Source organism: Peromyscus eremicus, chromosome 2, assembly GCF_949786415.1.
Source record: "Peromyscus eremicus chromosome 2, PerEre_H2_v1, whole genome shotgun sequence".
Lineage (NCBI taxonomy): Eukaryota > Metazoa > Chordata > Mammalia > Rodentia > Cricetidae > Peromyscus > Peromyscus eremicus.
Window position 1 is genome coordinate 119,384,310 of NC_081417.1, and position 12,888 is coordinate 119,397,197.

The 12,888-nt window shown below is 38.6% G+C and overlaps 1 protein-coding gene across 1 annotated transcript in view; it reads left to right on the forward strand.

Moving 5' to 3' along the window:
• Window positions 1–8,498, forward strand: part of Fyb2 (FYN binding protein 2) — a 109,987-nt gene extending 101,489 nt beyond the window's left edge. Inside the window, exons 16-20 of the mRNA XM_059255847.1 lie at window positions 1,588–1,674; window positions 4,982–5,075; window positions 7,383–7,539; window positions 7,625–7,658; window positions 8,063–8,498. Of these exons, the coding sequence (XP_059111830.1) occupies window positions 1,588–1,674; window positions 4,982–5,075; window positions 7,383–7,539; window positions 7,625–7,658; window positions 8,063–8,075 (385 nt within the window). The 3' untranslated portion in view covers window positions 8,076–8,498. The remainder of the gene's footprint in view (window positions 1–1,587; window positions 1,675–4,981; window positions 5,076–7,382; window positions 7,540–7,624; window positions 7,659–8,062) is intronic.
• Window positions 8,499–12,888: the final 4,390 nt, after the last annotated feature.

The window sequence follows — 12,888 nt, forward strand, 5'->3', positions numbered from 1 at the left end:
CAGAATCGAACCCAGGCCTTGGTAGTAAGAGTGCTGAATCCTAACCACTAGACCACCAAGGAGTGTCAAGTATCTTGTGGACTGAATTTTATGTTGACAATGAAGTGATAGGCAGTTGTTTTCCTCTTTATGGATAAATGTTCCTTGCATGATTTATTGAATATTCTTATTTTCCCCATCAATTTTCAATGCCATTTTGTCACAAGTGTCTCAGTACCTGACAGTCTGTTTCCAGGCTCTCTATTCTCTTCTGTGGTTGTTTGCATCATAATTACAGTGTGAAAGTAGCTTCATTTTTTAGTTCTTCTTCCTTTCTCTTGTTCTAAATCATTCAAAGACTTGGGATATATTGTTGTAGTATAAAAAATAACTTTGAAGTGGGTGTTTTCCCAGCCCATTCCCTTTTTGTACTCATGGTGTAGCTCCTTTTAAACAGTTTCACACACAGCTCATACTAAGCCCCATTCTGTGCTGGGTATTATGCATTGCTTGTAGCAGATCCAGTTGGACTTTGTCAGGGTTCCAGCTTCTGTGAGCTGAGCAGAGGCAATGAGCATGCAGCAGTCAGAAAAGAAGTGATCTCTAGAGCCTTTTTCTAGGCTCCAAGATAAGAGATGATGAAAAAGGAGAGGAGTGGGAGATTCCCAGAAAGTCCCAATGGCCTCGTAAGAGCCTTTTCAGTTGGTAGCTTCCATGCTTAATCCTTCCTTTCCTGATGGACCCTGTGAATCATAATATAATGTCTATGAAAATATGAAGTTTCTCAGACATGTGTCTTTTAGTCTTCCCAGTTCAGATACTGAAATATTTAGACATGTCAACACTATAGACATCTGGATGGTTGGTAGAAGAGGATCTTCTTTTTTCTTTTTTTTTTAAGTTTTGCTCATCTCAATGAAGGGCACTGCATTAACTTAGGCTGGTTCCAATTCCTTGTTATTGTGGAAACTGCAGCAAAGAAAGTAGACATGCAAGTATCACTGTAGTAGACAGGAAGTCCTTTGGGTGTGTGTCCTAGACCTGGGTTATGTGATCATTTTATTGTGAATTTTTTAGAAACCTCTGTACTTACTTCTATAATAGCTATGCAAATTTGCCCTCCCATAAGCATTGATTTTTGGTGATGTTAACCATTCCTACCAGAGTGAGGGGCATCTTTAGCCATTTCTATGTGGGGTGAGGTGTATCCTTAGCCATTGGTGAATTGTAAGTTTACTTAGTAGGCTGTACACTTTAGAGAAAAAAAATCTGAGGCTCAGAAAGGAGATAGGTATGATTACAAGGTGACTAATTTGGTTTCAAATTTGGGCCACTAAGATGAGAGGTCAGCAGTTTCAGGCCTGTGGGCCAGTGCGGCCTGCTATTGGTTTTTGTAAATGAAGTCAACAGTGGAGCTAATAGTTGCTATAGAGAATGTAGCCTGTAAAGCCAAGATATTTACTGTCCAGCCTTGCTGTGAATATGGAAGCAAATTTTACAGGTGATGTTTTCAACTATTTTGGTTATTGACCTAGAAAGCATTGGTGATCCTATAAATGTTTACTAGTTCAATCTTAATTTGCTTGATCAAACCATTTTTCTCCTCAGAGATGAAGACAAATTAAAAACTTGGAAGCTTAAGTTTTTGACATCAAAGTGGAAAAAGGGGGAAAAAGGCAGTGAAGGATCCAAAAGGTAAGAAGACAAGGAAGCTCGCAACTTCACGGTGGCAGTTTCCACTTCTGACCCACTGTCTAACCTTGGGCAAGACCTTAAATCTGATTTTCAGGTTCCTTGTCTACAAATGAGAGCTAGCAACACTTGCCTCATAGTACAACTGGGAGGATTAAAAGAGACAAAGGTATAAACACACAGTTCCTTACATTCATTCCCAACCTCCTCCCTCCTTTCCACTGATGAGAAATAAGAAAGCCTGGGAGGTAGCCCTTAGCAAACAATGAAGGCCTTCCACAGTTCTCATCTTTTAGGCCATAGCAGTATTCCTCCAGAAGGATAGAGCTTAGATAGAATCCCAATTAGGACTCAAATTAGTCATTGCTCAAATGTCAGTGTTAGAATGTAATGGTAATTTTCTAAGCTCGGGAGGTGACCTCCATTTATGTGATTATGACTGGACTGGCTGCTTAGAGAGAGTGTGTGCTCTGCTTCATCAGTGCTTCCTTGGCTATGTTCTCCTCTTCCCGGGTGCTATGAATGAGGTAGGATGGGGGACAAAACTTCTTGGGGAAATCCTTAGTAAATAGTGAGTGGTTTTCTCAGGGTATCTCCAAGTTGGACATTTGTCCACAGAAAATTGAAACAACTCAGAGTGGCAAAGGCACCGCCTCCTTCAAGTTTATTTTTTTCTGAATTTGGAAAGAGGTATTCAGAGTAGATTAAACATCATACTTGTTTGCATAGCCCTGCAAAAGAGAAATTCTAGGTCAGGACAACAGTTTTATGTGGTATCAATATAAATCCATCTTTTTTTGAGAAACAATTTCCAGTAGTTTTTTTCGTAAACTGACTTAGTAAACTTATTTTCAATTTCAAAATGTAATAATGCATCATTATTTATGAAGAACAGTGGATCAATTTCTTGGATCCTTTTATAATGGTTTCTGGGACAGCTTATTCTACCAGTAAATACAAAGTGTTTTCTGTATTAGTTAACTGACAGCTTATTTTACCAATCACTTACAAAGGTTGGGTGAGTATTCAAATATAAAAGCATGCATGACCCAAATGGACACTGTATTGAGGGAATGGTCAAACATCTGTGCATTTTGCTGTAGGTTAGTTCAGACACACTGAAGGATGTTTAATCACTGCACTCTTGTTTCAGAAAGGCATTCCTGTGACAGGGACACAGATAATTTTTTTTTTATAAGAACAGGCAAAGAAATGCTATTGTTGCCAGTGGTCAGGGTCTGAGATGGACATTTCCAGATTTTTGGCTTTTTATTGAAGAAAGAAAAACCAACACACAGTGCAAAGTATTGGGGAAACTTTATTCAAAGAGCTAGAACAGGTCAGAATATACTCTAAGAGAGCAGCAGATCTCAGGGGTCCAAGTTTATTGTTTGAGGATTCTTCTTATGGGATCCAGGAGAGCAGGGGCCAGTTACTCACAGGCATAGTTAGAGTGGTTCTCTTAGATTGTGTTATATGATCATGTGTCTCCTGTGCATGTCCAATCCCATAATGCACCTGATTTTAATCATGTATGTGCCCAGTTATGGGTAAATATAAAATAATTAGGGTATTCTCCCCTGAAAGTTTACTTGGGAACATGGTTTTATCACACATGTACCCTAAGCCCGTTCACACCTTTCCATTTCTGTAGCAAGACATAAGCAGAGTAGAACTGAATACAATCTAAGTTGGATGATAATTTACAGTGGAAGGCATATACAGTATGATGGAGATTTAGTCAGAGATGGGTGTAGCTAGAGTTTTCCTGCCTGGCCCACAGTCAGGACAAATCTGTCACCCCACAGCCGCTCAGACCCAACCAAGTAAACACAGACACTTACATTGCTTACAAACTGTATGGCCATGGCAGGCTTCTTGCTAACTGTTGTTATAGCTTAAATTAATCCATTTCCATAAATACCTTGCCACGTGGCTCACCCGCATCTTCACATGCTGCTTGTCATGGTGGCGGCTGGTAGTCTCTGCCTTCCTGTTCCAATTCTCCTCTCTGTTAGTCCTGCCTATACTTCCTGCCTGGCCAATCAGTGTTTTATTTATTGACCAATCAGAGCAATTTAACATACATGTGTGTGGGTAAGCATCTCAAGTTGTCACATGCATTTGTAGCCCTTACCAAGTAGGGTATCAGGCTAATTAACTATGCCAGGCAAGCAAGAATGGGGCTGTGAGTAGAAGCATGGGAAAGATACCCCAATATAGAAGATGCTCCTCGCTGACACTGCTAAAAAGGGGAACCAAACTCCATTTATAAAGCAGAAGGCAGGACAAGGGAGGTGTCTCAGGCAGCTTTGGGGATAGATTAGTCCATTTGATGTATTTCATATTTCACCCATGTTTGCTGCATCTTGCTGTCCATGTATTTCTTACTTTTCCTGTTGCTGTGATAAAATATCCCCCTAAGGCAACTTAAGACAGAAAGGATTTATTTTGGCTCATAGTTCAAGGGTACAATCCATCACCCTAGATCTTGTTTCTATATATTGAAAACATACAAAAATCTACAGTTAAATGTTAAAACCAGTTAACTTAATGTGAAGTTTTATAACAAATGCTCCCCATAGTCTCAGGCATTTGAATACTGGTTCCAGTTGGTGGCACTGTTTGGGTACATTTAAGAATATGGTTTTGCTGAAGGAAGTATGTCACTTGGGGGCAGGCTTTGAGAGTTTAAAGACATGTCATTTCTAGTTTGTTCTCTGCTTGCTGCTCCAGCCACTGTTTGTCAGTTCCCTGCCATGATGGACTCCAATCTCCCAGGAATCGTAAGCCCATATAAACACTTCCTCCTATAATATGCCTTAGTCATGGTGTTTTCTCATTGCAATAGAAAAAGAAAAGTAGTAATATGCCTACTATTCTATAAAACATGTTGTTTCTCTTATCTCACTGCTCCTCCTGCACTCAACATTCTCTATATCAAGTTGATTTTATTTCATACTTATATTCTTAGATATATAGCTCAGTGGTAGAATGCTCCTGTAGTATATATGAGGCTCTGGATTTGATCTTCAGCCAGCATTGGACAAAAAACCCACAAATACATATGTATGTATAAAACAGAAAAATAATTGGTATTACCTTCTTCAGTTATGAAAATCTGCTCTAGTAGAGGGATGTGTATAGAGAGATAATATATATAGTATATAATATATATAGTATATATAGTATATATTTCATCTATGTAAAATTATACCTGAGTTTATCCTGAGATGGTGACTTCAGAGGCTCACAAATTTAGGACTTTTGTTATGCTACACTTAACCTTGCCCATGTTATTTCTTGCCAGTTTTTCTCCCAGAAATTTCTTCAGAGCTAAGAAGCACAATTTAGAAAAGAATAGAATGGAAAAAGAAGAAAAACTTTTCAGAGAAAGATTTCAGGTATGCACTCTTCTGAAAGTGATAATTAACAGAACACTAACAGTACTGACAATAGAAACGTCTACTCTGAGATAAACGATCTGATACATTCCTATATTGGCATGCCTTTGTACACACTATTCCATCTGGTAAAGCTTCTAAAATGTTGTTGAAGGCTCTCTTCAAATCTCACTCCCTCAGCACATTTGTACAATACTGATTAGAAGGAGACCCTTTCATATGTCAGTTCCCAGTGTAAAACAATGTGTTGTATTTGAGTGAATGAGTGTAGCAACATCTCAAACTCACATCCTTCATTAAGAAGCTACGGAGTGTTCTCCACTGCTCCTTCCCGATTTTATCTTCTGCCAAAGTGAGGACCTCTGAATTCAGGAAACATTTTCAACAGCATCCAAGTGGTAGACAGTAGACTAATAGGCAAATTCTGTAAGTCAGAGCTCTACTAGAAAGAAGTGTTTGTTTCCTCAAGTCATGGCTGCAGCTAATCCTTGTTTTTTCTCCTCAGATTCTGTCTCTGCTCTTTCTTCTCCTTTGGCAACTAACTCCTCATAATTCTGTTTCTAAAAGAGCTTCCACCTCTACCTCACCTTCCCTCTCCTTCTTCCGGCACCGACTTGGTCTGCTCCACATCTGACATCTCCCTGCTGCTTTCTCTATCTGGTGTGTTCACTTATCAAGATCACTTATCAAGATCCAGTTGAGACATCTTCTCATTCCAGAAAGACCTGCTCAAACGTCTAAGAAATTGCTCTTCTGCTTACCTAAATACAACTCTGGTACAGTTCATCATACTAAACTGTGAACTTCTAGGCGGCATAGATTATCTTTCTCTGCTGAGCACATGGATGTGAAGATAAACACTACCTCACACTTCAAAAACATCCCAAACTATTTTGAAAGTGAACTAAAAATAAGACTATACATAAATTCCTTAACTGCTGATATCATCTATTTGGCCAAAGCTCAGGAAGTTGTTACCTAAAATCCCCACATACTAGGATGTTATTTGATTAGATCAAAAACAATAGCATAGTAATCTCTGGTTGAAAAGACCCCTATCATCCACCAAGGCTTTCTCCTTTGCCCTTGAAAGTCCCAAATGGGACAGAAATCCCGTCTCCTCTGTATGTATATGAGTCTATCCCTAATTACCTGAGATGGGCTTCCAGTTACCTTTAGGAAAAAAAATATGCCATTTCAATCCAGCTCAAAAAAATACTGTGTACCTCACAGTATTTGACAGGAATTGAGGGTACAAAAGTGAAGAACACTCACCTCTAGTTTCTTTTTTAAAAGCAGTGTGTTCACTAAATTCTACAGTAGGAATATATGTAGTACAGTACAGCAGTAAGTTGTTCATGGCGGTTACAATACCAGAAGTTGTTGGCAGCTGAGTATTTCAAGTAGGAAGAGCGCGCTCACACAAGTAAAGGCCTGGAAAGATGGGAAACAAAGCCCCCTGGCACTTCTTGGCCCAAGGACAGAGATAAAGGGACAAGGAATGACAGTATGCCAAGGACCCTGAATATCAAGCCAAAGAATGGATCTCATCCTAAAGGCAATGAGACTTCAGCACTGTGTAACTAGGAAGGTGGCCTACTAAGATTTGTTTTTAAGAGACTACTGAGGATTCACAGTAACCAAATGGCCTGGAGAGAGGGAAAGATGTCAGGGGTTTGTGAGGGTCAGGTGAGGAGCCATTACAGGTCATCCTCATCTGCTGAAGTAAACACCAGGGACCAAACTCTAGATCCTCGTTTTCATTTCCATGGTCAGTGCATGAGAAGGGGAAGTACCTGTAGGCTGGCTCATCAGGAAGAAATCCTGTGGGCTCAGGAATGGAATTTCCCACCAGAGATTGCTTTCTCACAAATGCCTGTCTTTCACCATACATAGACAGTGGGCATTTCCCACATATACCCAACTGCCGCCATTTTAAAGTAAAGGTGAGGACGGAACATCATCCTAAAACAGAATATTAACTCTACAGCTGTGTTCAAATGTTTCCTCTCCTGAGTTAAGAGGTAGCTTTGTTACTGTTTAAACATATCAGGTGTGGTATATTCACATCCACCAGGACTTGTTCTGATATGTATGAGTGGATGTGAAAACAGTTTTAAAATAGAATCACATTAGACAATTGTTTTGGATTTTACTATTATTTTAAGGGACTTTCACTGTAATACCCCATTGTTTACTTTGTCAGGATCTAGCATCCTGTATGTTGAGGTTACTATATTGTATCTTTCATTAATTGTTATAATAACTACACAAGCATGCCCTTACTATAGTAATTTCTCATTTTAGTATGGTAAAGAGATTGTGGTCATTAACAGAGCAGTAGCGTGCTCTAGCAATTCACGAAATGGAGTATTTGACCTGCCAATAACTCCTGGAGAACAGCTGGAAGTTATCGACACCACTGAAGAAAACCTAGTGATATGTCGCAATTCCAAAGGCAAATGTGAGTTCATGGTGAAATTTTTTTTCAATATTAAAAAATTTTCTCTAGAAATCTGAGGTTAGTAATGTGAGTTTTGTTTCTACAGATGGATATGTGCTCATTGAACATCTAAATTTCAAGTAAGTTGTTTAATTTCATATCCAGCTATGAGTTCTGGGTACTTAATGTAGTATATTATGTATAATAGTCTTATGGGACTACCTAGTGTGTTTGGAAATTAGCTATGTAGTCCAGTGCAGTGGTGCATGTCTTTAATCCCAGCACTCAGGAAGCAGGAGAGTCTCTGAGTTCAAGGACAGCCAGGACTACACAGAGAAACCCTGTCCCCAAAACACTGAAAACTAGCTAGGCAGTGCACTGCCTGGAACTGCATCAGAGGAGGCCTTCTCCCTGGACTTCCTGAGTACATTCACCAATCTAATATGCAGAGCCCATTTGCAAAGTTTTAAAATCATCTGAAATCTCCTAACTGTTCCACTTACCATCTATTTCACATGCATGCATGTTCTCTTTTCTGTCCCAGGCATCAGGGCTGATTCCATTAGGAAGGTCTGCGTAAGTCAGGATGTGCCCAAGCTGTGAGTCCAGCCCCACAGCCCTTCCAGTTCCTGTGTCAAATGAGATGGGCTGTGGAGACTTCTGTCAGAAACTCAGAAGAAAATCCTCAACATGTCAATGTTGGTTTGACTTCAAAAAAGTTTGTCTTTCAATATCTATTTTACTGCTGGTTCAAGAGATTGTGAAACAGAATGTTAGCATGCGAGCACTTGCCTAATGAGCCACATCCCAAGTTAGACATCTTGCCTTATGGCACCAGTGAGCTGTGCAGATGGTTAGTGAACATCTAATGTTAGTACACGTCAAATGTAATTTCTTGGTGCACATCTACATTTCATATGAATTCTAAGTGGTAAAGAATGTAACCATGTTACTTTAAACAAAACAACACCTGAGCCATAGTTTGGTTAAAAAAACAACAAAGTAAAAGAATAGAAGATAAGTACTACTGAAAGGAACAGTGTGCTGGGGAGGGAGGGGGGAAATTCTTTTCTAAATTCAACCACAAGTATTTAGAAATGTTTAACAAAAATGTGATATGTACAACAAAAATGTGATATGTACATGTTGTATCATGTGAAAACTTTGCCTAAAATAGGGGAAATTAATAGTTTGTCTATGCCCAAACATATCCAAGTGTATTTAATTTACATGATAATACACAGAAATTGCACAGTTGTAAATAACATTCTGGTCCTACCTGATGTGCACTGTGTGTTAATAAATTCAACATATGCTTTCAACTGTTACACTTCAAGTTTAGTTCCCAGCGCCTACATGCAGCAGCTCACAATACTTGTTACTCTAGGAGATGAAACATCCTCCTCTGGCCTCCAGGGCACCTGCACTCATGTGGCTTTTGTTCCCACAAAAGCATATGAAGAATCCTCCTCAGCTCTTTAAGCAGCAGACATGATGGAAGCTTTTTCTTGACAGAGTCATCCTATCTATTTCAAAGCTACTTTTCAAGTTTTTATGTTCTTCGTCTTCCTCTACATGCTCCAGATGGCACTCACCAATAAAGGCCATGTTCATTCTAACCCACATGAATCAAAGGTATTCACAGAGTTCAAAGCTTAGAGAATAAAACAGGACCCAGATGTGCTGCTCCTGGGCATATACCCAAAGGCCACGATATATGTGGATATACGTGCACATCCATGCGTATTGCTACATAATCCACAATAGGAAGGTAAAGGAACCAGCTTAGATGCCCATCAACTGATGAATAATGAAACTATACATACAATGGAGTTTTAGTCATCTATAAATAAAAATGAAATTACAGAAAAATAGATGGGTCTAGAAGTGTATTAAGAGAAGTGACCCAAACTCAGAAAGACAAAACTTCATGTTCTCTCTCATATGCAGATCCTAGCTTGTAATGTACATGAGTGAAGCCAAAAAAAACAAAAAACAAAAAAAAACCTAAAACAAAGCAGACAAACAAAAACAGGAAGAAACCAAGGTAGGGTAAAAAGAAATGCTGAGGATGGACAAAAGGACGTATGTGCAGGAAGACTGATAGCTGGTGGGTCAGAGAGGACAGGGAGGTAGGGGAGTTGGCGGAGTTTTCCTGTCCTGACTACCTGCTCACAAATAACCAGCAGCTGCTTCCCAAATAACTGACTCAGAGACTTAATATAAATTATAACTACTTGGCCAATAGCTCAGGCTTGTTACTAGCTAACTCTTACACTTAAATTAACCCATATTTCTTATCTATGCTTTGTCACATGGCTCATGGCTTGTTACCTCGTTTTCTACATGTCCTGCTTCTTGGGTGGCTGGCTGGTATCTCTTCTGACTATACCTTTCTTCCTCCAGCATTCTCACTTTGGCTGTCCTGCCTATACTTTTTGCCTGGCTACCGGCCAATCAGCATTTTATTAAACCAATTCAAGTGACAAATCTTTACAGTGTACAAAGGGAGTATATTTCACAGCATAGGGGAGATGAGCATAGCAGGAAGAGAATCAAATAAAATTTTGTTTGAAAATGTTGCATGATAACTAATATTTGTATGCTAATTAAAATAAAGTAAAAAGAGAAATCATTACAACAAATACCAAAGAAATTCAGATCATTAGAACACTTTGACAACTTACCTAACTTTGGAAAAATCTAAAGAAAACTGATATATTCCTATACAGCCTGCCAAGAGGAATAAAAACTTAAACAGACACATGACAAATAATGAGGCTAAGGTGATGAGTCTCTAGAATCCAAAACATACAGGCCCAAAAGGATTCCTTCCTGAATTCTACTAGGTTTTTAAGAATACCTGTGCTCTTCAAACCATTCCAGAAAGTAGAAAGAGAAGAATGCTACCAAACACATTTTATGAAGCCAATATTACCCTGACACCAAAACCAGATAAAGACACAACAAAATAATTATAGGCCAATCTCCTTACTGAACATAAACACAATTTTTTTTCAATAAAATATTGGCAAACCAAATTCAATACTTATAAAAAGGATAATTCACTATGATGAAATTGATTTAATTGCATAGTTAATAAAGTATGCAAATCAGTAAGTATGATACATCATCACATAAGAGTCAAGGACAGAAACCGTATGACCATATCAATGAATGCAGTATTTGACAAAGCTCAATATCCCCTACATATGCAATGCTCTGAAGAAACTAAGTGGAACATATCCCAACATAATAAAGGACATATACATCAAACCTATAGCCAATATTATACCAGATGAGAACAACAGAGCATTTCCTCTAATCAGGAACACAACAAGGGGGCCACTTTCACCTTTCCTTCCTGTTTTCATCCCTCCCTCCCATCCCTGAGAGTCCATGTGCATGTATATACAGTATGTATTTCTGTCTATGTCTGTGAACATTCTTTGGGTCCTATGTTGGGCTATCTTAGTTTCTTTCCATTTTCTGTAATCAAATGCCTGGTAAGAAGCAACAGAAGAAAGGAAGGATTTGTTTTGGTTCATATTTGAAGGATAAAGTTTGTGCTCAAAACAACAAGAGTGCTCAAAATCTTAGCCAGAGCAATAAGGCAAGAGAAAGAAATTAAAGTCATACAAATAGGGAAGGAAGAGTTAAAGTATCCCAATTTGTAGATGACATGACCTTATGCTTAGAAGACCATAAACAGTGAGGTGGATCACAGGGCAAGGATACTTACTGACACCCTGAGTTCAATCTCCAGAACCCACACCAGCAAGTTATCTTCTGACCTCCATGAACATGATTGTATCACAGCAAGCATGCAGCCCCCACACATAGTAAATAAACAGTAAGTGTAAAATATGAAAAAGCCTAAACAGTCCACCAAAACCTGTTAAAATTGATAAACACGCTTGGCAAAACTATTAGACTATAAAATCAACGTATAAACATCAGTAAACTGCCTCTATATCAATGACAAATGTGCTGAGAAAGAAATCTAGGAAATAATTTTATTTACTAGAACTGTTTAAAAAAAAAAGCAAAATATGGGCTGGAGAGATGGATCAGCAGTTAATATCCCACAGAGGTACTTGCCATCCATTTTTAGGCAGCACTATTCACAACAGCCAAATTAAGGAATCAGTTTGACAACATTTGAATGTAAAGAAAATACAGTTTTATTCAGCCATGAAGAACTAAATTATGGGGACTGGAAAGATGGCTCCATGGTTAAGAGTATTTGCTGCTCTTCCATAGGACCCAAGTTCTGTTCCCAGCACCCCTGTTAGGTGACTCACAACCATTTGTAACTGCAGTTCAGGGGATCTGAGACCCTCTTCTAGCCTCAACAGGCCCCTGGACACACACAGCATAAACACATACATGTAAACCTAAGAACAAAATTGTCATTTTCAGGAAAATGGCTATAACTAGGCATCACATTAAGCAAAATAAGTCAGACTCAGACAACTGTCACATTTCCTCATGTAGACTCTAGATTTGATAAAGACACACAAAATTATATGTGTGTGTATATTAATGCCTACGCCTGGAAGTAGAAGCAAGACTGTTGAAGGACTAATGAGGAAGGGAAGAGTAAGAGTAAAAATGGTCAAAGCAGATGCTATGCTTATGGGAAAATCTACAAAATCTATCACTATGTACAATGAATATATGTAAGCGAGGTATTTGTATTTGAAAAGTAAAAGAAGGGGGGCTGAGGGCATCACGTTGGTGGTAGACTGCTTGCCTTGCATGCATGAGACTCTGGGTTTAATACCCACCATGGCCTAAAATGGGAAGAACGGTGCATGCCTCTAATCCCAACACTTGGGAGGAAGACACAGGAGGATCAGAAGTTCAAGGTCACCCTCAGCTTCACAGTGAGTGAGGTAAACCTGGTTTACATGAGACCCTGTCTCAAAAAAAAAAAAAAAAACAGAAGGGGAATGAAAAAGAACAGGGAGGGGGGAAAGGGGAGAGGACAAAGAGAAGGAAGAAATACTATGAGTAGTAGTACTACTACTAGTAGTAATAATAATAAATAATAATAAATTTGTAGTAGTAGTAGTAGAAGACTTGTGTTTAGTCACCTGAGAAGAACCAAGTATACCCATGGCACTTCTAAAGAGTAAAATAATAAATCCATGCTAAGTCCTTAAAATTGTGCCAATTTGTTATAAAAATAGAATACTTAGATATGGCTCAGATTAAAAATACAGTGTACAGTATCAAAGACAAAACTATACAACAATGGTGTGAAATCTCATTGAGTCGTAAGCAATTTCTTTCTAAGACACTTTCTTAGGAATTATTAAATGAAACACATAATATTAGCGTAATGATTGAATAAAAACAAAAATA